General features: G+C 38.8%; 1 protein-coding gene across 4 annotated transcripts in view; it reads right to left on the bottom strand.

Moving 5' to 3' along the window:
• Positions 1–25,046, bottom strand: part of BMAL1 (basic helix-loop-helix ARNT like 1) — a 51,784-nt gene that overhangs the window by 5,438 nt on the left and 21,300 nt on the right. The window contains exons 2-15 of one of the 4 annotated variants that reach the window (XM_074586095.1): positions 19,892–20,011; positions 19,004–19,151; positions 15,948–15,968; positions 14,898–14,936; positions 14,548–14,589; positions 13,570–13,727; positions 12,047–12,126; positions 10,942–11,034; positions 10,089–10,206; positions 7,781–7,930; positions 6,174–6,420; positions 2,033–2,139; positions 1,558–1,708; positions 1,317–1,405 (exon numbers count right to left, since the gene is read on the bottom strand). In XM_074586095.1, the coding sequence (XP_074442196.1) occupies positions 1,317–1,405; positions 1,558–1,708; positions 2,033–2,139; positions 6,174–6,420; positions 7,781–7,930; positions 10,089–10,206; positions 10,942–11,034; positions 12,047–12,126; positions 13,570–13,727; positions 14,548–14,589; positions 14,898–14,936; positions 15,948–15,968; positions 19,004–19,143 (1,435 nt within the window). In that variant the 5' untranslated portion in view covers positions 19,144–19,151; positions 19,892–20,011. The remainder of the gene's footprint in view (positions 1–1,316; positions 1,406–1,557; positions 1,709–2,032; positions 2,140–6,173; positions 6,421–7,780; positions 7,931–10,088; positions 10,207–10,941; positions 11,035–12,046; positions 12,127–13,569; positions 13,728–14,547; positions 14,590–14,897; positions 14,937–15,947; positions 15,969–19,003; positions 19,152–19,891; positions 20,012–25,046) is intronic. The other 3 variants (XM_074586096.1, XM_074586097.1, XM_074586098.1) reach the window with 3 other exon arrangements.

Genomic DNA, 25,046 nt, shown 5'->3' with positions numbered 1-25,046 from the left:
AACACTTGAGAGGTAGTCATTGGGAAGGAGCCCAATATATTCCAAGACATTGTGAAGAAAAGATCATGTACTGAAAGAGCAAGCAAGCCCTTATCATTGCTTATGCATAATGGGAAATAGCCTTTTTTTAGAAATACATATTTAACAACAGCAACCCTCAGTATCTATGACTCAGACCCATCAGAAGGTGAGGAGGTTCACCTTAAAGGCCATCAAATCCTTAGCAGAGCCAGAACCACTTGAAATTAAACTTCACTCAATTAACTTCCTTTTCTGGGGACAAGAACTGTCCCGTATGACGATATTGTACATCTGGTTTCTTTTCAAAGGCTGTGTTGTGGCAAGAATAAGCTTATCCTATTATAGAACGGTTTGTTCTATATTTTTTCCCATTCTCAGAAGGCCCAGACACCACATTACTGCCATTACTCCACCTCCAATTACTAACCATCATGCCTACATGATGGCTTCTCTTCCTGCCACTGTCAGCTGTCCCATGCTTTGCCACCCTTCCTCCTCCATAGTTTCACTTACTGAACCTCATTTTTCAGAGCAGAGTTAACTGAAAAGTCCAGCATTGCTGAAGTCTTGCACTGTTCTGCTAAGTGTATTGTGTACAACTTAAGAAGTAATTCCAGATGTGCAATATCCTCGCTCTATGGCTATAAAGGCATGGCTGATAAAAATACTATCTAGTAAACAGGGTCTCTAAAAGCAATCGTTCCCAACTCTGAAAAGAATCTCAGTACTATCACCGTCTCTCTTCCCCCTGCCCTTCATCCATGGGCTGTCACTACCTCCTTCTGTTCCACCGCACTTCAATCCTGATCGCGTAACCCCTCATTATTAGATCAAGCTCTGCTCCACATTATGCTGCACGCCACTCCTTACAAAAGAGGATCCAGTGATCTGCAGCATTCCTGACAAGCCCATGATGATCACCAGCGGTCAAATCGCCAAACCATATTTATGATCCATTCAGCTGCACTGACCACAGAACGTGAATTCACTGTGGGATGATACACGAATAGCGCCATGCAGGAAGGCAAACATGTCCCCTCTGTGTCACTCCTCCAACCCTGTTTATACTTGTTTCTTTAAGCTGGTCAAAGAGAAGTGAACGAGCCAGTTAACATCCGAAATGGATATTTAAGTTCAATGGGGCAAGAACTGCATCAGCACTCTTTTGCCCTGAAAATTATTTTTCCTTAGGATATTAATAAATTCTCAGTGCAAGAGCGCAGCAGATTTGTGCATGCAGGATTAGCTGCTGACAGGCACAGCTGCCAATAATTTCCTCAGAGTCCAGCAGTTACCTTCTCCAGCCTGAAGCACACTGTCCATGCTGTGTGGAGAAGCCGCGAGCTGTGGAAAGGCTGCGTCTCCACTATCAAGTACGTTGGTGCTGTGGATTTCAAGAATTAGAAGAATCAGTGATAGAAAACCCCGCGAAAGAGTCACTCTGCCAGTGGGGCAGAATGGAACGCTTCAGGGTTTAAGTGGAAACAGGGCAAAGCAATCAGCATTTACATACATCTGCTACGGGAAAATACTTACGAAACGACTGTGTTTGTTGAGACAATGTATTCTACTTCTTTGGTCCAAGGGTTCATGAAACTGAACCAGCGACTCCGCAATGTAATAAAAGAGCCATCTTTTATTTTAAACTTGTAGCAGTTAGTTGTAATTTTTTCTCTTGTCTGCAAAACTAAAGACGGACAGAAAGCAAGTAGCCGTGTGTCAAACAGGCACCATGACTACATAAGTACAGCCCTTATCAGAGAAAACCAAGTTAATTCCTCCCTTCATCCCTGAAGAAAAATGCTATTTCTGCAGTTATCCCCCCTCAGCCAATCTGCACCTCCAATGTTCACTAAAAGTCCATGGAAATCTAACATAATCATCATATTGTTCGGCACATGCAGTTGCAAAAAGAGATAGAAATCTTTTCAAGTTTGTTTGGTTTTCCTAATAGGCAAGTGTTCCCAATATTTTTTACAAAATTTCTTTACTGAACTATTAATGATCATACCTTGTCTATGACATTCTGCAAGATGCGCTATATCATCTTGATGAAAATATTCGTAACACGAAGTACCTAGAAGTTCCTGGGGTAAGTACGCCAGAATGGCTGTTGCCCTTGGGGAAAGGAGGTAGAGGAAAAAAAATAAGAGAAAAAAAATTAGTTTCAAATTGGAGTATTAGTGACAGATTACTAAAACTCACACTGAAGTTGTGTAAGGCTCAAGTAATGCGGAAAAGTATTTTCAGCTTAGAAGGTGAAAAAAATTCATTAGAAATACTCTTTTATTCTCAAGTACTTAAAAAAAGTACGTAACACCAACAGCCCTCAGGTATTATATTTGACCTACCACCACTGGAGGGGATGTAAGACTTTCTAAATAGCTTTGGAGGTATATTATAGTTTTTGAGAATTTAAACCTGAATAAAGCTGACTTGTAGCAGGCACAAGATAATACAAAGCTTTCTGTGTAAGATGCCATTGAAAAATAGACATCAAAGGTTGGAAGAACTGCCGTGTTCCTTTGCGTACCCACAGAGCTGCTGCTGCGCAGAGGCCAAGTTGTGGTGTAACAAGTGTTTCAGGAGAATTTTCTCCCCTTGAGTCACAAGCCTAAGAGTGAGACAAGAAAAACACCCACCAAACACTGCACCCACACCCATAAAAAAGAAACTTTAACAAAGAGAAGTTTCCTGAATAAGCACTAAAAGACCTACTGTGTGTGTCTGGTTTAAATGGGACAGGAGCATGAAGCAAATAAAACAACTTTTTGTTCCATCAGAACCGGCGGCAAAGTCACCTCGCCTTCTTCCTCATCAGACAACTTTAGAAGGAAATACACCTGCAACCTGCAACATGGGAAAGACACAGAAGAATCTGCCTTCCTGGATAGTGTTCAAGGAGCTGTTGGAAAAGATGGAGGACAACTCAAGGAACTAGGAAAAGATGACTTTGTGCATCAACTTGGTAACCGAAGCCTTAAACTAAGTTCAAGAGGAAAAGGCAAAGCAACACTGCAGGTAAGGTGGCAATAAGCTATACAACAGCCTAACACGAGGTGAAAGGCATTCTTGACAAGGAAGAAGCTATAGTGGGCCATGCTGAACACCTGGAGATCCGTATGGTAAAACAAGACAACAAGAATTCTTTTTTGTGTCGATAATGATTTAGCAGCTGTAACGACTTTATAGGGTAAGTCATCTAGCCCAGAATACCAACACGAAAATTAACAGATGGGGTGTGGGGGGTAGGAGAATTGCTGTTACCTCGTACATTACGGATGTGTACGCGTGCCCTCAGAAGACAGCGTAAGACAGACTTTTGAGGGTATCGGGGGAGAGAGAGTACATTACTGCCACCCTAGCACACAGCCACCACCTGGGAAGTCATTCTAGGACTTCCTGGTGAAGGAAGAAACAGATGAGAAAGAAACAAGGTAGGACAAGCCATCCAGGAAGACCCTGAAATGTGCACCATTTAATTAAGAAGAGAGAGAACACGGTCAGAATGAAATCTGCAGGAGCCCTAGGGAAACTGCTCAAGAACATCAGAATAGAAAGTAACATGGCTGAATGACTCCAGGGTAAGACTTTGAGATCCTCACCCACAGCAACAGAGAACAAACAAAACTAGTGAACCACAGTGAACTTTGATTTTGTACCATTTCTTAGAAGAAAATTTACTGAAGGAAAAATGATAGTTCCTTGAAGAAATCAGTGTGAGAGTCACGATTCCAAACTCTTCCAATGCAAATTAAATAGGAAGGGTAATAAGGAACAAAGCTAGGTAGATCATCACCTCTTCTGCAATCTCAAAAAAAGCCCAAATGAGGTATTATAAAATTCACAAATTAGTACATAATAATAACTATGAATAAGAACAGCAGGAAAAGCATTGAAGCACAAACCCCATAATATTTAAATGCAGGGAATTTTTGTATTTTCCCTGGACACACTTAAAAGCATTCAGTACCAACCAGGTGGCTTACACCTGAAGTCCTCATTGACAAGGAGCTCCAAGATCTCAGCCTTGGAGAAGGAACCATTACAGTATTTACATGAGAGAAATTTTCAAACTGGCTTTTGTCTGGTGAACCTTATCCCAGGACACTTAAACAGCTCCAAGACTGCTTTGATGAATTATCTCTGACCATATTCTAGTAAGCAAGGAAGGAAACTGTTCTTGTCCTTCTTGAATTTCATCCTTTATTTACTTTTTTTGTTAGCTTGCTTCCCCAAATGAACAAGGCAGCTTTGAATTCTGAAGCTGTATATGATGTCATCTGCATAGAAAATAAACTTAATTTTACCCTCACATTCAGCATCCAATGTCGCTAAAAGCACTGAAGAAATAAGAGGTGGGATAGTTCTCTTTAAACCTCTGTTCTGTGTAGCCTGCCATTTTGAGAGTGAACTGTTACGTAGTTCTCTGACTGTGGTGGCTCAGCTAGTTAGTACCTAATCTATAGCAGTTCTTCCCCAGGGACCATGAGATCCATAAGGACAAAAAGTTAGCGTCACAGAGAGTTTAGGAAGTGTTTCTTTCCTGCATTCCTTTGGGCAAATGACAAAGGAACAGTGCAAGTCTATATGAACAAAAAACCCTAACATGGAAATAAATTAATAGTTTTCAACTTTTACAGGTGCCTAAATATTCCCCAGTGGAAGCAAGGATCATGGGATGCCAAGTTTAAGCCTACAGATGAGGCTTACTTTTAAAAAAATCCCTTCCAAAGAGCCCTTTGAAGTAGCATACACATTCCAAGTCTGTAAACAACAGCTAGAAAACAATTAAATAAGAGCATATGTGTTTAAATCCAATGGATCAACATTTTCTGAGTCTTACTATTTTAGAAATACTTCAAAATTATCCATCAGGGGAATACATCTGATCTTTTGAAAACAAAATTCATTCACAGACTACCATACTTTGGCACAACAGAAGAGCACGCTTTCTGAGCAACAGGAAGGCTACAAATGTTCTTATAGCTCCCAGAGCGATCGCCAGCTCTAAGCACTGCTGCTGAAGAGCTGGTAGTTCAAAAAGATTTCCATCAAATTAAAAACAAAAAACCCAAACAACCTGACCGAAAAAAAACTCCAAAACCAAAAACCCAACCACCCCAACCAGACGGATAACACACACACAAAAAACCTTCTCCTTAGTGCACTTCCTCTCAAGACACTCAGCTCTATTTCCTCTCAAAGTCCACTAAAAATCAGCTGACACACCAGACACACCCTGAAACAAATTCCAGCAGGCAGATTCTGGCAGAGTTTGGATCCTGGCCCCTTTTTCACATTGTCAGCAACTGAGCCTAAGCCAGAAGCAACCCGGAACAGCCTCATCTGGGCAGTCTCAATCATCTTGCCAAGGAAGGGACCCAACCAAGCCCTCTCAACCAACACAACATAACCCCTCCATTAACACCCTTCAACCACCGTTCTTCCTTTGACGATGCCAGTTATTTTGAAAGATGACCCAGGTCACGTGTCTCTGCTACTTAAGAAAATTCAAGCAATTTCTTATGAAAAAGATAGGAATTAGCCTTTTAGATAAGTAATAAAATTGATGTTTGAAAGAAGATACTACACTGGTATAAGTTCTCAAACCTTTTCCAAGAAGCAAAGCTTATGCAAAGCTTGCTTTCTTATAAACACAAAAGATCACATGCAGAAGTATTAACTCAGCAGAATATGTCCAAGTATATAGTTAAATGAATGTATATGGTATCAAAGCCTGATGCAGCCTGTACCGTAACTTAGCTGTGTAGTGGTTGCAAAAGTTTTCAAACCAAGAAGAGGGTAGTCCAGTTTAAAAATAGGACAGCATATTCTTCTGAGGATTGCATATATACATTCCCCTAACAAATGGGCAGAAATGATCCCTGGATTATTACAGTAAATCATATTTTTGGAGGTTTGGATGTGTTGGGTTTTTTTAAATTTAATCAGTAATACTGAATAAATACAGAGTAATAGCTTTGAGCTGGGTCTCAAGAACCAAAATACCTTGCAGTCAGGATTAAGTAAAAAGCTGAAAAGAACAGTCATTTCTTTTTTCAGTAGTATTTACACTGCTTTCAGTAAAGCTGTCAGTAGAGCAGTGTGGGACAGTGACTTATTGTGGAAGTTACTACAAGTATTCTTACCTCTGATCTACAAAAACAAATTTCCCATCTATTGCATGTCGAGAAACATACTCCGTAGGTTTCACCCTGATCTCACCGTTGACTGGCTGTGGTACTACATGAGGATGCAGCCGTCCAATTGCAACAAGACAGCTTAAATTACAACCCTCATTATCTGGTTCATTATCTTCATCTAGTCCCATTTTTGTTGGCGGCCAGCTTTTTAAATATCCTGTACTATGAATAGTGCAAAAGCTTTTGCGGTCTGCTGTAAAAAGAAAAAAAAAAAAAAGAAAAAGAAAAAGAAGAGGCAGTTAGGTCATGGATCTTGAGAACTTCATCTCAGTTCTGCTAATAACGCATCTCCTCTCTTACCCAGGAAATTTGGGATACTGTTCACTAAGGGATTTTTCATCACTCCTGCATCAATGCAGCGAATCTGAGAAATTCAATAAACAATTTATCTCTGCAAAACCGTTGTTTATACTGAAACACCACACAGTTTAGACCAAGGTTGCTTTTGATAATCTTTAAGTAGAAATTGCATCACATTTTATTGTTTCAGCAAAGGATGCAAATAATCTAAAGGACTGTTGGAAGAAATTAGTATATTAATAAATAAGATGCTTTTTCAGCTTAACGTGAGGCTCCTACAAAAAACAGGAACAATTTGTTTGGCAGAATATACCCTGTTTGGGGTATAGAGGGGACAGCTGTACATAGAGGTGAGGATGAAGATTCACAATGTCGAGTAAGTCAGGATCTGAAAGGAGAACTCCTTTTCCTCAGCACAGAGCAGGTCCTAAAACTGCAAGGAAGACAACTTCCATAGAGAGGCAGAGTTAACAGGCTTATGCCAAACCGCACAAACTGTTTTCCTCAGGGATGAGCACTACAGCACAACCCAAGGTTCAAGCTGTGTCTGAACCTCGCAGGAAGGACTTGGGGCAGCTGGCACGTCCAGAGACAAAACACTGAAGTTGCCTTCTGTTCTCCAGTTGACACTTTCCACTAATACCAAATCTATAACTCAAAGTATTCAAAGAAGAAACTTCCAAATTTGGACTAAATAGATATTCCAACATGTTCAGAAGCCTGCAGAGGCAAAAAATGTTACCAACTTTGATAACGTTATGACCAAATACTTCTGGTGTAGAAATGCTATGTTTCCAGTACCCAGAATGTACCAAAACCACAGATGAACTCAGAATAAACTCATTTTTTAAGGTGGATATCCATCCAATTATCACTTGTCAAATATGGAGCAAAGAAACAGAAATGGGCTCTTCTTTGTTGGAGACACTGGCTAGAAGGTCACGACTGAATGTGATATAATCATCAATGTCTGAAGAAGATGCAGTAACCACACCAGGAAAAAAATAAATCAAGAAAGCAGAGAGAATAATTTGGTTTTATATGCTAATACAGTGTGTAAGGGCTACTTCGGGGTGGGGGGCAAGGGGAGGAAGAAGTACGAAGTAGTAACAGACCTAGACATAGTTCAATATCTTAATAAGAAACATTGACAGTGTTCAATAAATGTAAAATTTAACCACTGCAAATGAGCAACTGTATTAAAAAAAAGCCCGACAGCCATTACATTTGGTAATAAAATGCATAATTGTTACCTTTCTTCTTTGAACAGGTTGAAGGAAAATCCTTGTCTTCTACTTTGACTGAAGGTCTGTTGCACTTCATCCTACAAAAGAAGGACCGTCTGGCTCCAGAACACAGTCGTGATGGCCCAGGTGTTATATCAGTTTTAACTGGGAGTCCAGCTGCAGCAAACAGGAAGGACAGAGGAAGTGAGGAAGCCGCCTTTGTCAGGTAGAGAGTTAACCACGCAAATGATTACAGTACACAACCCAACTGTACGATGTTTCAACTATGCTGGGACTTTCACAGAAGTCCTTTTATATACTTCTTCAGAAGCAGAAATCCTATTTTGGAGTTTTTCGTAAGGGAATACGTGCAGAACTCAACTGACCATATCAACATTAGAATTTCCGATTACACTTTTTAGCGTGAAAACATCGACGCACACTTGAGAACACAGGGTTCCAAATGCAAAGATTAGCAATTATAAAAATCCACACAAGTTTTGCAATAAATGTGGTTTCTTTGAACACTAATCAACTGATTAAAAAGAGAGAGAGAGAGAGATATTATTTACCCATAACCGGAGCAGTACTTCATACATATAGCCACTCAATAGGCCCATGACCCTTCAGACTGGAAGGCTTTTCTATCACAACACCCACCCAGAGAGCACATACGCATGCACAGAGCAAAAGAGGCCCAGTGACATTCCAGGACCTCCTCAACTGGTGTGTTCCCAGACAACAGGTTTCTTCATTGTCCTGATGGAAGCGGGGTGCGGGGGGAAAGGTAGCAGGGACTGCAAATCCCCAAGATCTCTGGTTATGCGTAAGAAGTCTCTAGCCTCAAAGAAGTAAGTCCATATGAACATGCCCTGACCTTTACCGTATTCTTGCAGGAGATTCTTGGATTCTTTTCTGTGGAAAGTAACTGGAGAAACACAGTACTAACACACACATCAACTCTGGGAGCCAACAGCAGAGTGCTGGTACAAAGAGAGCTCCAGGAGGATGCCTGGCATGCATCAGGAGCACATGTATCAGCAATGTCAGTGATGCAGCTGGAGCGCCAGGGGACATGGATTGAAGAGCTGATGGAGGATTCAAATCACATAGCAACTTTTCCACAGCCTGCTCTCCACTTCAACCATTTTTGCATGGGAATATCTATAAACATGTACAAAAACTTGTAGGGCCCTGTAGACTTCTAACATAAGGAGGAAAACAACAATACCAATGTAGTGTAAAGTTTGCCTCCCTTAACTTTAGAATGGAGTGAGGTCACCTCAAGGAGGTCAGGCTGTCCTGCACCACATGCACTCCAAACTGCTGTTCAGTGAGAGTACAAGCTGTGCCTGAGTCACTCATGCCAACGTAAAAATAAATACATACATACTAGTAGTCTTAAGAATATGAGTTCTTGAAATTCTACCAATCAGTCTATCATAGCAGATGGGAAGACTGTAATTCATAGTATTTATTTTTGCCCTAACTTTGTCAGAGGCATACAAAAAAAGGAGCTAGCACTGGATATACATGCTTGACAACCAGACAAAACCAGGAGCCAGAAAAACTTCAGCTGATCCAGCTGGAGCCTCTAGGCTCGCTGCCCTGGAATGATCTCTCTCAGCTTCAGTTTCTGAAGCTGAGCTGGTGGCTTCTTTGAGATGAGATCCTGGAAATTTCTGCTCCTGACAAGCATGAGACTTAATGACCTGAAAATCTGCACTTTTAAGATGCCATCTTCTACTTAAGCAATGCAGACTCCTGTTATGAGAGTGAATTTAAACACCCACTCACCTCAAAAGCAACGCAGATACAGAACTACTTTAAAAGACCAGAGTGAAACAGAGCTAAGATACATAGCAGGAAATTATTCCAAGGACCAGGTTAAAAACCTTATAAAAGAAAGGTTAGGTCATTGATGGAAGTGGTAGTAATAAATAAATAAATGAATAAATAAAATCCTCTATCTTGACTAACAGCTAAGGATAACCAAAATAATACCAAGTATATTCTGACCATTGAGAATGACAGATGTAGAACAAATGCTTCAACGGAAAAAATTAAACTTTTTATGCCTGGAAAAGAGAGGATACCTCACAGGTGAAGTGAGTTAAACTAATGCAAAATACTGCAGTGCATGCCAAACCTACTAGCTTCTACATTCAGATAGCTGTTTCTTCCCTTTTTTCTTTTTTTTTTTTTTCCCCCCTGTCTTTAAGCTCAAACTTCCTTGGCATGACACACAATCCAAACAGCACACCCCACAAAAACTTTCAATATTAGGCAAATATTCAGACTACATGACACTTTTTCAAAAGGTGGCAATACTTACTTTTTGCATCTATAAGTCTTTCTCGTGGCGCAGTGTCAGAAGAAGAGAGCTGCTCCTTCACTTTGGCAATGTCTTTAGGATGAAGGTAATCAAATAAACTTTGACCAATCAAATCATTCTGTAGAGATTGAATATTCAGTCAAAAATTAAAATAATTGTTCAGTATGTTTTCCCAATTTTAGCATCCTGTATTGGGTTTGTGTGGCAAGGTTTTGGTACTGGGAGGACTACAGAGGTGGCTTCTGTGAGAAGCTGCTAGGAGCCACCCCCATGTCCAACAGAGCCAATACCAACGGGCTCCAAGAAGGACCCGCCACTGGCCAAGGCTGAGTCCATCAGGGACAGTGGTAGTGCCTCTGGGACAATACATTTAACAAGGTGGGGGGGAGGGGAAACCTGCACAACAGCAATTGCAGCTGGAAAGAAGAGTGAGAACATCCCATGTCTAAGTTGAAAAATTCACGTGAGTGAACTGGAAGAACTTTAGACTGATTTTTCCGTATTTGTTTACACTCCCAAGTAGATAACACTTTTACAGGCCAGAGGGTAAATCCCCGATCAGAATGCATCAGTCAGTGAAGTAAAGTTAGTTCCTTTGCGCCTCCTTAGTTTGGATGTAAACCAGAAACAGTCTTCTCTAATGACATCGGAAAGAAGAGCTCTTTCTCAGCTTTCAAGACAGACTATTCACATAAATACCCCCCCCATATAAATGCATAATCATAAAAAGCTTTCAAGTTTTTAAGGCCCCTTCCTACCCATGGCAGGGGGGTTGAAACTAGATGATCTTTAAGGTGTCTTCCAACCCAAACCATGCTATGATTCTATGATTACTTAAAATGGAAAAGAATACCTGACTGTAGTTGAGGATCTTGAAGACAGATTCTGAAACAAACAGTATCTTCCCTCTGTCACAGCCCACAACAAAAAGAAATCCATCTGCTGCCTAATTATGAGGGGAGAAAAAAAAAGAAGTAAATTACTAAGTTATACATCCTCATTGCATCATTATAACCTTTAAAAACACTTTGTATACAGTAGAATTTCTACACTAGGAGAGCTGTCTTAATGTTTAGAGATAACTGAGTCAACAGGCAAGATATGAAATTACAATAAAGTTTTCTTTGCATCTGCAAACAATTTTGGCATCATTCTGGGCACCGTGCCCAGAATTTAAAGTCACTTCTATGAGAAGAAAGAATCCATGTCTTATCCAATAATATTATGATTCTGTTCAATAACGCCTTCAAATTAAAATATTATTTTAACTGTATTTATTCTATAGTTCCTTTTTTAGAAACCAAACATAACCTGGATATTTATTTATGTGCCTGTAGGCAAGTAATTTCCATTTCAATAGTACTCTTTTTCAGTCACATACAAGCATGCAGGATTAGGCCATAGTCTTCTAGCTTTAGAGTCACAACGCTGCAGAAATTTAAGTTCTGCATATGCTGCATCTGGACACTGCAGTGCTTCACAAATTACACAAGCCACTAAACAGCTTAACTATTGACAATTGATACCTGCTCTCCATGCTATAAAAGAAATATACAGCAAGCAGCCAAACATACTAAGTCATGTTACATTAGTGACCTCAAAAAAAGGTGTTTATTATATCATTGTACGCTGAAAATCATGTCAAGGTAGCCCACGGCAGAAACTCTGCAAGAAAACAACTTATTTAGTTTTGGCTCATTTAATGAAATAACTGAAGATTCTGATGGTTACCATCAAAACCCTCAGATGCTCCTCTTAAATTATCCTGCTTAAATTAAGATATGCTAGTCATCATTAAAACTCATTGATTTATGCAGTAGTCTTGCAGATTTCTACATTATCCTCCATAATCAGAACATTCTTAAGCTGTGACACAAGGCAGAAAAATACTGGTGTTTTACTTTGGGACAGTTGTATCTACAGCCATTAATGTCTCTTAATTAAAAGCTGAAACATACCCTGAGAATAAGATGTTTTAATTCATCATCTGATAGAAAAGCAGGCTTATAGTTTGCTTCTGTGTATGGGTTTGTAGCACCTAGAGAAAACAAACGAACAAAAAAATCCCCTTATCAAACTTAACAATACACACTTAAATGAGCGATCCTTCCTTTGGCTCCTTTTTATACTGTTATTCGTTGCAGGTGTTCGTTAAAATGAAAATTGCTTTTTGGTTTTGCTTTACTATCAAGATGAGCTCTGGTGGTACTAACTCAAAAAAGGATGAAGTTTTTTTTCTAAAACACAAGTACTGCATTATGAGGTAATGCAAATTAAATGCTTTCTGAAATATAAAAGTGTTTCTCAACATATTTTTAACCCAAATGCAATGCTTGATTTATGGTCTATTTCAGAATTAGAAATGGAAAAAAGATTAAAGAGTAAAAACCTTCAAACTATTTCTTCTCTTTATAACTCAGTAAAACACGACAAGGTCATGTAAACAGATTGTCAGTTAGGAACTTAGAAATCAGTTCTCTCATTCTGTACCAAAGACAAAAAAACCAACGTTACAATGACATCATCTCACGATGACAAAACCCCAAAATTAGCAACAAATGAGGCAGCTATTTATTAAAGAGTAATTCTTCTCATTCTATTCCCTTCATAAAGACAAAAGAGAGTCAAATTAGTAACCACTGAAGTGCTAAGAAGTACTAACCTAACTAAATAACAGTGGCAGAAAAACTTAAACCTTTCAAAAACGCTAGGATAAATATGATTGGAAGACATCAGGTCTCCTAGAAACTAGAACACTGACTCTTTAAATTAGCTGCATGCTATCTTTTCTCAGGGGTGTATTTCTTGAAGGCTTAAGCTTTCACCATCATCACCAATTGCACCCAAGCACTGGTTCACTCTTATATGAAACTGCAGGACATACAGAAATTCCCAAACTCTTCCAAACCTGTGTGGTTCCCTTCAGGTGCTTGTAACGGAAACTGGTTAAAAAAAACTAAAATTGAACTTTCAAAGCACTTTTCATTCTTTTACACAGAGATAAAGGTATGAAAACAAAAACTCCGAAGCCCTGTAGAAATATTAGCTACACCTAAAATCTAACCTCCCTATCCAACAAGTTTTGCACATTGCCTGCCCAAGGGCATGGCTCAGCACTACACAAGAGTCAACCGCGCACTGCCACTTAGGCCCTGTGCTCCCTCCTACCTCAGCTGCCTTCTTTTTGTTGAATCTAGTGACGGTGATCAATCAGGTCAGACTATGGAAAATTACTCTTTTCCACCTCAAAATTTCCCAGTCAGATCAGGATATTGGACCACAAACCAGTAAGCTATAAATGATGGCGCAGCATCAAACAGTAAGAAAAGGGGGAGAAGTCCTCCCAAAATGCATTAACTAACTCTTTTTCAGCAAAATGGCAAGAAAGGGGGAGAAAAAGCATGGCTTGGGGTAACCCCATTTTGCCATCCTCCTCCAGTCCCGTCCTGCCCGGCCCCCCTGTCCACCCCAATCAACTTACCACGTAATGTTTTCATATGCTGGACAGCCATTCTCAACACAGTGAGTTTGTCTAGCTTTCGAGACATAGCATTGCACGTTGGTACCAAAGATGCCAGTTCATCTATAAAACTGTTCATTTTATCTCTACGCCTTTTTTCAATTTGACTGTGAGCCTCCCTAAACAAGTAAGGTGGTGAGGAAAAACAGAAAAGCATGAGAAAATAAATCATATTAAAAAATTCCCAAATCCAGTATAACAAAACCACAAAAATTTCCTCCTCCTGATAATTAAGTTACCCTCTTGAAAAGGACCATCCACATACAGAATTCTTCAGACATTTTATGTTCATTATTTGGGTAAGTAACCCTTTTAAGTATGTATGTTCTTAGCACGTACACTGAAACATAACTGGAAGCATAATAGTTGCAGATAAAGCAAATTCCAGTGTATATAAATATTGAATAAAGCATTCAATTAAGAATTTGTAATCAGGATACTGTATGAATATACCAAGTATTGAAAACTACCTTTTGCTGTGGCAATGTAAGTCTTCTACTCATCCTACACTTTCCATTTGAAGTATTTGAGATACCTCTGAACTAAACTCTTCCTAACCAGGAAAAATTATGATAAACACTAAGTTATTTTTTTTTTGTTTTCTATTTTCCCATATTGAAGAGTCAATGTTAACACTTTTATCTCATTATTGAATTTGAAAGAAACAAGATTAAGAATGTAACATTATCAGAAACATATACAGACTTCAATTTCAATGTTAATATTAACAGAAGTGACAAAAATCAAGTTACCTACCAAGTTAGCATTTTCACAAAACTATATGCAGTTTATACGTGAAAAATGTTAACAGTGCAAAAATATAGAAAAATAAGAGAAGGTCAAAGCTAGGAAAAAAGATTTCTAGGATAAGAAACACATGCAAATATTTCATATATCACAAACGGCAATTGTTTTCAATATATTTGTTTAGAGTATTACCTTGCATTTTTTATTCTGCCTTGTTGGTCTGTATACTCCAATCTGTTGAGAAATAGTATCACAAAGTTACAGTGTTGAAAACACGGAAAACAACTCTTCTAATGCATCTTACATACCTACTGATCCTCATTAAAATAATTCTTTTTAAAAATTTGAATGTTTATTTAACCTTTCTTTCAGAAAATATCATTATTTATAATACTGTGGCTCTAAGTGTTAACAATCTTAACCCTTTGTCCCAGCAAAGAAACAAACAATGTGGGACACCACCACAGTGACGCCGAAAGCAGGTATCTACACACTATGTCAGTACTGTGGAACTAACATCTCAGTGACTGTATCAATAGTACCTTCCATGTTGGTCATCCTTATCTGTATCCATACCTTCCCTGCAGAAAGAGAATAAAGCAATATATCACAAATAAAGCAGAATTAGCAAAACTGTTATCAAAGTATCATAAAATTAGAATAAAGTATTCCTGTCATCTTTAAATCCTAAATACAAAAATAAGAAAAGTGAGAACCTGGAAGGACCAAAGAAGTCGTGTGGTCTTTGTAATATTAAAACACTTTCTCAAATTAGTTGTGTCTCCTTTGGAGCTAACAAAATGGCACAGTTTGATGTGTTTGACAGTAAAACATGCTGCAGTTCAAAGATATCATCTGTTATAAAAATGCTTTTCAGTTGACTAGAGGGAAGAGAAAAGACCATATCAAAGCAGATATTTTTCATGCCTCCATCAGAAATAGGGCTATTAACTTGCATTTACTGTAGTTAAAAGTTTGACCAGAGGCAGTCATCAAATTGCCCGGCATAAAATTCACAAATTGCCCTGAATTACTTTGTGCAGATGCCAGTGTGTTCTACACTTTAGTTTGCCTTATGGTAGTTGATTTTTGGGGTAGGAAATGTTAATAATGTAGACCAACGAGCCACTGGAAACGGCCAAATGTATGGACAGAATGAGAGACTATGACACTAACCAGGCACATTTTAAATTAGTACAACTTCCAATGTAGATACATGGCTTACTTTTGTCTCAACATGAAGAAAAAAAATAACGTAAGGAGTCAGGAAGAATAAAAAGGATCCCCCTTATTACATTTTAATATTGTAATCATATGTACAGAAATAAGGAGAGGAAAGTGCTTCATACATGTATCTGGAGAAAAAAAAAAGCTTGAATGCCTAAGACTACAGCACTGTTAGATAAAAGAATTAGGAAGAGAATGCTTTGATATATAAATCTGTACAACTGTGCTTAAATGGGCACTCTTAAGCCTGGCTTATTCTGGTTTAATTTTTACCTGCAAATTTTAGGAAAAGGGGAGGGAAAGGCAAGGAAAAACACTGAGCATTTTTTTCAAGTGAAACCAATTATTAAAATATTTATACTTACTCAAAAGGAAAGCCATCAAGTCTGAAAAGAAAGAAAAATAAAGTACACCATATATAGGAAATAAGAATAATGTCTCACATTTTCTGTTGAAATTCTCAAGCTAATTTATATTCTATTTGAAATGAAAAGCACAACGAAAACAAGACAATAGCAGTGAACATATTCTAAGGAGACAAGCTTGTTGAAATGAACCTACTTTCTGACAGAGTAATTCTACTTTTTAAGAAAAGATAGCGTAGCTTATTACACTTAATATGAAAAACTAGTAAAATGACTAACCTAAATTATGCTATGCAAATCATTGAGATACTGTTTCACCTTCAGAAATAAAAAATCTGTGCTTTATGCATGTTGCCCTTGTGGTTAGATAAATGGGATTTCGGAGGACTCAAAGGCCAGAAATAAAATTAAAAAAAAAAAAAACAAACGTATCCCAAGTTTCTCAGTTTTTGATTCTGCCTAGCAGGAGAGATGAACATTTTCTTTCAGTCAGTACTAAAGTCCTAACGCTGAACTTTATACAGGCTTTATGATACCATAAGGAAATTCAACAGAATTTCTAGATGCAAGCTAACTGCTGGCATCACTTCAAGACTGTAAAGTGATCTGAAATACCACTGAGCTTTAACATGTTAAGAAGCTATGTTTTATAAGATCCTTATGAAAAATCTTCTCATATTGGCCATTAACATACCAGTTATTACCATTCAACTTTGGGCATTAGCTTTCTTAAAAATAAGCATGGTAGTTTATCATATATTATTCATTGCACTTTTAAATCAATTATCTTTGTGATTAGTTTTTACAAGAAGTCTGAATAATGCTAAAGGTTTTCTCAGTGTGCACATGTGGGTTACAGTCTCAGTCAGCGGCTCAAGGCACTTCTGATGCTCACAAAGATCTGGCACGCAGGTCTAGAACAGGACTTAGAAACAAGGCATCAGTTTTCCACTTGTGACGCCACCTTTAGCTAGTGGATGCTTGTTGTGACAAAATTCATTTTAGCCTTAGGAAAACCCAGAAAGCAAAACCTAAAGAGAGGTACAAGGCAAGTTACAAATACTTCAGGATAGTTTGTTTTCTTATCATATATTATTTCAACTGAAAACACTACTCCCATGAAAAGAAATCAACTGTTTATAGACCTGTGCATGAAGTCTTGGATTCCAGCATTTGACTAAACCAGACCATAGTGGAGAACAGACAACCTTTCTTGAAGTGAAAGCAATAGGTTGGACAGGAGTGGCAGGAGAAAGGATTGAAAAGAAGCTGGTGTGGAGAGCTGAAAGCGCAGCTGATCAATATGGTTGCTTGGACTTGAGAGACGAATGAAGAACCACACTAAAACAGTCCATTTCTTCCTTCCTTATTCCCTGACTTCAGTGGTAAATGAAGCATAAAACTGGGCACTCAGACAATTTATGTAAGAAATAAATTGTTAACAGGCAGCAAAAGCTGAACAGTAGCATTTCTGAACACTTACTGATACATACATATAGAAGGAGGGATCAAGGAAGTCTACCTTAAGTTCTATATTAAAATAGGAATATTTACTAGCCACCATTTCCTCTGCAACACAACATGAACTGTGGTATGATGACAGCTGTTATAAATTTATTTTACTTAGGATTCAAGGAGACGGTGTTTTCACATATTTAATAAAATGCACACACAACCTAAAGGGCAGAATTATAACTTACAAGAGCAAGCTGTCTTTTGGAAAAGAGGACTTGCGCAATGCTTCCTACCCAGAAGAATAAAGGTGGAGAAATCCTTTCTAGAGAAGAGGAAGTTGGTAAGATTGAGGCTGTTCACTGAATTTTGTAGTAGTCAATTCAACTAGAGGGAGTCGCGTGCTTTTCAGGAAGACTAAATTCATCTTAGAGAAGGCATGTGCCTTATGTTTGTGGTCTTTAAACAGTACTTAACGTTTTGCATGTGAGTTCTCCTAAAAAGAAGTCCTATGCATAGGGAACCTGTTCTGTCGTACTCTGCATGCATTAAAAATTCTACCCCTCCCTGTAAAAAGAACTGTCAGCAATCCAAAGGCCCACAATAATAACATTTGTGCTAAGGTACATAAAAATTAACGACGTAGCTTTATTAATAATGGATGGGACCCATTCACAAGTTACCCTGCAGCTAGACTTTGTAAAGTTACAATCCATATGAGGTTTGCACAGACAGTAAGTAGGTCAGTCTTGGTGTACCCTAGTGCAGAAGAAATTACACATTTGGAAATTTGACAAGTTTACTATGACCTTCACTATTCTAAAGCAGAGTCGGTGAGATTTCCTTCCATTTCAAACACCTGCCCCAAGACAGAAGCTATGGTTTGGACACTGCTTCTGCGCACTGTTATTAGCCAGCTTCCCTTAAGGGGAAGCAGCTTTCTTGAAACAAAACCACATTCTATCACTGATTCACAAGAAACAAAGTTTTTATTTTGTCAGGAGTAATAGCCTACAGTGGAGGACCAACACAAGATTAAATCAGTTGATTAAATGAAAGGCAGATCTACTGCCGCAAACCAGAGACTACTCAGATTCAAGTTCAACTGGGAAAACAAAATAGCTTCATCAGGCAAAGGCTGGCAGCACATTTATAGGAAGTGACTAAAAACGCAAAAAATAGGTGAAGAAAAGGAACTATTCTCAGTTTTGCTTCTGCTTTTTAATGAATTTATTATCTTCCCTACTGCTAGTCAGACATTCTATTTTCTAGGTAAACAATCAATATAATCAACCTTCACACTGTATATTTCATCAGTATTAATTTTTTTCTCCCCTCATCAGCCAAAGCCGCCTTTTCTCAGCCTTACTCCATTTGATAGCCCTCAATTCTGGCTGCACTGAGATGAAGGCTTTATTTTTATTGTTAAATAATGAACTTTCCTCTTAGTAGCTTTTTCCTTTATCAAAACCTTTATGACGGGTTGTCAAGAAAAAAAATTACTTAAAAATTGCTATAAATATTTCTGTCATCCCCTCTCCACACTGTATTGTTTTGTTACAACCTCTTTTTAGCAGCGTTAAATCAAGAGAAATCCAACTTACTGATAATCAGTAGAGCTTCCCTTTCTTTTCCTATTACAATCCATTCCTGAAGTGCTAAGGGAACTGGAGATTAAGTCAGCAGGGTCTGGTGACATAAAGTCACTAATTGTAGAAGATATGTCCATCCTTTGGTCTGCCATTGGATTGTCTAACATTGAAAAGAAAAAAAACACCACACCAAAAAAATGCATTAATAGAAGCAGAAACTTACACATTTTTAAACAAACAGAAAAAAAAGATCTCAAACCTAGTATTCTTAAAAACTGCCCCCCCAAAAAAATAATCACAATTCTATTATTTCCTCTTGCCGTAAAACAGAAAATAGGCAATTTCTCTTTTTCCAGTTACAAGTATATTGAATATTGCATACAAACCATGACCATTCTCAAAAACACGTTACTTAACACAATTGTTTTTAAAGAATTTTCAGCGTGATCTTTAACTAAACCAAGTTTACTCTTATGTTAACTGGCCAGCCAGCTGCTTCTACCTAACATAAATAAAGGATAAGTTCTGTCTGCCTTTCACTGACTGGAAACTCTAGTTCTAGTGTGTCTCTCTGTTTGAAAAATCATATTATCAAAGTTCATAAGCTTTCAGAGTTCCAATTCCACTGAATTTCATGGAACAGAATTCAGAAGATCTCCAGAGAAAATCAGATTAAATAAACACGTCCACTACAGCACACGCCACAAATAAAAAATTAATAACCCACTGATGATCTAAAGAAGAATAGTTAAAGGTACAAACAAATTTAATTAGCTTTTTCACACAAAACATATATATTTTAATCCTCTAGACTACAAACAATTATATTGTTGGAAGAAACCCTGTGGAAAGCTTATTCATTACTAAATGGCATCAACTGTGAAACAGAAGAGTTTTTACCTGAAAGCCTTGGAAGCCTAGATCCACCTGGGGAAAGTCAATGATGCTCAGCCTGAAGCAGCTGATCACCTTAAAATTCTTCCATGCCTCATATTCTGTTAGTCAAGTACTTTTAAAAACCTGAATGGGAAGAAAACCAGCAAGCTTAAAAAACATTTTCAAAACAAGTTTGTCTAGAAGAATTGGTTTTGACACAGTTTACAACAGCAAACTGATGTTTTCTACTCAAGGATTGTATTTTAATTTCCTTATGAAGTGGAGAAGCTCGATCCATCATCAAAAGGGTTAGATGTTGGGATGTGCATCTCCGATGGACCAAGCTTTGGAATAGAAGGAATCTCTTCAGCATCACTTCCTTTTGGGCCCTGCTTATCATTTATTCTTTGGTCTTTGCATAAAACCCATCTGCTCACAATGATCACATCTGAACACATTTGTTGTCAGATGCTACCCCAATGAGTCAAACTGCTGTTACAGTGCAAAAGACAGACTTAGCCCTTCACTCCTGGCTGCCCCACTGTTAAGGTGGCCATAGCAGTAAGACAGTTTGAGCTTGGCTTACCATTTTATTTTTCCTTGTAACAGCAGTTGGCATTTTCAAAGGAAAGAGGGGTTAAACATTGTTCTTTTCTTCAGGCTTAAGTTTTAAATAAAATCCACACCCCATACTATAACTCAGGTCCTCAACTGTGTCTCCCAACTACACTGTAAACTTAGTGGCTGGTCTGCAGGTGTATGTCCTTCCCTTCCAGATTTCTGTCACAAAACAAGTTTTCCAGCAAAACTTACTATGCAAGACTTAAGAATTGTTCTAAGTCTACCTCTTGCAAAACAATTCTAAAGTCTTTTGGATACACTGTTTTCTGGTTAACGCATCTGTGAACGTTGTGACTGTCTTTCCAACCTGCAATGACAGCAGAACTTCCCAATTACACAGATCGGCAAGCTCCCATGACACACTCACAAGTTCCCAAGTCAAACAACCAGTATTCTGTCAACATGACCGCGTTATAACTGATTCTACTGAATCGCATATATAGAATCATAGAGAATCATAGAATGTGTTGGGTTGGAAGGGACCTTTAAAGGTCATCTAGTCCAACCCCCCTGCAGTAAGCAGGGCATGCTAAGGCATGTTAGGAGTTGTAAGACAACAGAAACCTCACAAAATCCAAAGTCAATGGCATTTCTTCAGCTCTGCCAGAATAACAAATTCAGAATTTATTTCAGAAGTTTAAATTATCAAAATTGCTGGTCTTGTTACGGTAATAACAGTCAGGATTCACAGCTCTTAAATCTAAGGTCAGGCAAGTCATTGTGAACAGAGGACCGTTGTTCTAGAAGCAGAGCTTCAAAACTGCTGCTGCGGACTCGTTGTCCATCCCGCCCAACAACTTCTCTGCGGTCCTCTCTCAAAAACAAAAAAGGAGTCAGCAAATGTGTGGGCATAGTGGTACAGGAAAGTTAAGAGGCCAGCTGACACTGACAGAAGCTAGATCAGTAAAATTTAAGTCCAATTATAAGTTTTCATTGAATCCATAACCACAGTTTATTTTACAAGGCTTTCATTCACGCTAATACAGTTACTTGTAGATCAAGCCTTCCGAAACCGGCCTTTTCCTACTTGTCTGCTTTGTCTCTTACTCAAAGTAGTCCAACTATAAACTTGATTATGTTACTGTGGTTTATGAGATTACTGCAGCTTAATTTACAAGCTACCGGTTAAACCACAGTCACTGACCATTTCTCCGTGCTTGGTTCAGATGCAAAAACATTATATTCAACCTCAGTTGTTGTGCAGAAGTTAGTTACAGCTAAACTTAATGTGGCCTGTGGCTAAGCCCTATGAATCCAGTGATAAAAGTACTGTCACACCAAACTACCTGTGATGCCGCTTTTTTGTTGTTGTTGTTGTTTAAACACTGTCCAATTGCTTTGCATCCATGATTCACTCTTGGAACCTAATACACAACCCAAGCACTGTATAACGCACATACTAGAAACAAGTAGTTTCTAAAATTTCTGGCCCAACCACCTACAATTAACTTTCAAAAGTTCCTGAACAACTCTATGTGTGAGCATACTTGTTGAACTGACATGTTACTGCTCAATATAATTCCATGGACCACTTATGATAACCTCAGACAGATGGTTGGGATAAGCTGGAATTAAAAAGAGAAAAAAGGGTTTAACGCGGTCCTTTCCCTTTAAGAATGCCTGCAACAGTCAGCATTTTATAGTTTAATAATCAGAACACTGCACAAGTCACTGGTGTGCTTTAATGCAAAAAAAAAAAAAAAAATTGCTTTGTTGTTCATCTCAAAACAAAAATTTTAAAGCAGTTTTACAGAAAAATTCTTGAAATCAAGTATCCATTCAGCTGTGCTATTTTAAATTACAACCAAGTGTCTGTATTTGAAAGTTTTGAAGCAGCTATTTTAAGTGTCTTGACCATTTAAGCAGAACAAATTACATAAAAAATGGAATTCTCAATTTCTTTTCAAGTCAGCCCTTTCTCTACCATGTCCCAAATGCTCATCCCAGTTCTAACAACCACAGTCCTACATTTTAGCATTACAGGAGTTAAGAATCACACGTCTCCTGAAATGAAGTTTAAAGTTAAGAAAATGTCAACCCAATGATCAGAGCAAAAATCAACATGCCCAGCTATAATAAATAGTGAACAGTTCAGAGAAATGTTTTCTTGCAAGGCTTTCTTAAAATTATGAAAAATGGAATATTTTACTATCTTTTCAGCCTCCAGGTGCCAGTTGTTCAGTGGCTCAAAAAAAACCCTCTATGAGAAGGAACACAAAAGTTACCCATGTATGTAAGCAAAGTCCAAATCTTCCATTTATGATGCCCAGACTGTTGCCAAAGTACTTCAAGGACCTACTTGAAAAAGTGCCATGTAGTCCACTTCCTGATTAAATTCTTTGTAGATGAGAATCAAATGATAATTTGTCATTCTGTCTCATGACAGTGTCTCTCCACAGCCTGTTTGGGACTACTTCCCTCAGGATTCCCCTCCCTTGCATTCAATCTTTCTCCAACCCCCTGCAACAAGGCTAATGAGACAGTAAAAACAAATCTTACTGTTCATCCCTCAAAAAAAAAAAAAAAAGTTAGATGACACGTGACTAGCTTAATCATGCAGCAAAGCTGATCACGAGTACATAAACACCTCTGAGCAAATCAAGGTCGGAGCTAAAGTAGGTCAACTACGACTGCCAAGCACCCATCTGGGAGTCAAGACCTCTTTACACAAGCACCACCAGTTTCAGTTACCCCTAGGCACGAGTCAACTATCTCCAACATACATACGTATTTATTCTAAAAGAAATGCAATTCATAACTTTATGAATCAGAAGTGTGTCATATCTTAAAAGCACTATTTTGCAATGACAAAGGAAAACTATGGTGTGGTTTCCTTAAGAAGCAATTGAGAAGATAGTCATTGTCCCTATGGGTAATGACTGAACCAAAAACAGCTACAGAAAGGAAATCATCTGCTTCCCTTCACAGCAATATTCCATCTCCAAAGTTTACTGTCACAGTCCAAACTAGCAAGAAACAGAAGAGCAGCCACTGTAGATGTTTGTATACTCCAGATGCACACGCACTCAACAATGGTGGGAGATTTCTGCTCAGCAGCACAAGGACTGCAAGCATCCCTATGATGATCTCAAGATGCATGCTGGCACACATGGGCATGGCTGCTGCAAGCAACAAGCAGTTCCTGCATCAGAATTTTGTTATGAAATACTCTGTAGGAATCAAGGGAAGATCTTTGAACTAAAACAGTGGTATTTTCCTTTTCCTCCAGTACTTAAGGAGCAGCTGTCAGTATACTTCACATTTGCCCAATATATTGATACTGTTTTGTTTTAATGGCACGTTTGTGTTCCTTGAATGTGCTAGTATTATCTGCAAGAACACTCTGTACTCCCAGAAGACAAAAAGCCCTATGGCTTCCTCTCACATGCAGATGCGAATCACCGCACCCTCTGGAGCAAAGAAGTGATTTTACCCCGGTTTGCTGGTTGAGGTCATCCTTTTACCACTCACTCATCAGCATGTTTGCCAACCCCAGCAGCCTACAATCCACATCTGAGTTTTGAAACTCTTCCAGACCCAAGCTCTTAGCAACATTGGTAGCTCATGTTTTGACCCCGTCCTTAACCACACATGCAGAGCAGCAGTGATCCAACCACCTCGCACGTTAGCAGCTGCTGACACCCAGCCCCTCACAAGAGGGCACAAGCATCTCCTGCTCTGTAGAAGGCAGAGGCACAGCCTTCAGCTGCTCAAGAGACTTACTGTTCAAACAGTTGCTCTCGATCTTTCCTAAGGAAAAAGTAGCAGGCTGGAGGGAAGCATCCCATGAATTTAAACCAGCCACAAAGCTACAAGATGAATCATTTTTACTTAGGGGAAAAAAGGTCTCTAATAAACAGAAGAAAAACTCCACAGGCACAAAGAACACCTTTCGGCTCTAGGAAGTAAATGTAAAGGCAGTTTCTCAATACATCTCCACGTAGTCTCCACATGCGCTCCCCTACTGAAAACAAGTCCGTTCATCATTAGCGCCTCTAAGAAAAGACAGAATGAGTCATATCATGGCATCACCCCACAGGAGTTTTCCAGACTGTCAGAGTGGTAATGGAGCCACGGGACAAGATTCTGAATTTTGTCTTGTCCATACAGCACTTAGATTTCCAGTTCAAGAGGGGTATCAGATCCCATCTCTCCTTGCATAAAAGGGGAAATACTTAAAACTTTTACCTCCAGATATTTCAACAAAGGACTTCTCTGTTGTTTCAAAACCAAGAATAAGTGGTAACTAAGACAACTTTTTCTTGCACTGGGGAGCTCACAGCTAGACTCAGGAACACAGAATCGTCTCACCAGTGCTCAGTAAATGGGAAGGATCGCTTCCCTCAGCCTGCTGGCAACACCACTCCTAACATTATCCAGGAGGCTGCTGGCCGCCTTTGCTGCAAGGGCACCATTGCTGGCTCATGGACCCGCAAGCTGTTCTCCAGACGGTCAGCCCCTAGTCTGTCCTGGGACATGGGGGTTTCCTCTCCAGATGCAAGACTTGGTGTTTCCCTTTGTTGCGCTTCATAGGGTTCCTGTCGGCCCTTTTCTCTGG

Source organism: Larus michahellis, chromosome 4 (assembly GCF_964199755.1).
Source record: "Larus michahellis chromosome 4, bLarMic1.1, whole genome shotgun sequence".
Taxonomy (NCBI): domain Eukaryota; kingdom Metazoa; phylum Chordata; class Aves; order Charadriiformes; family Laridae; genus Larus; species Larus michahellis.
This window is presented reverse-complemented; position numbering and strand designations above follow the sequence as displayed.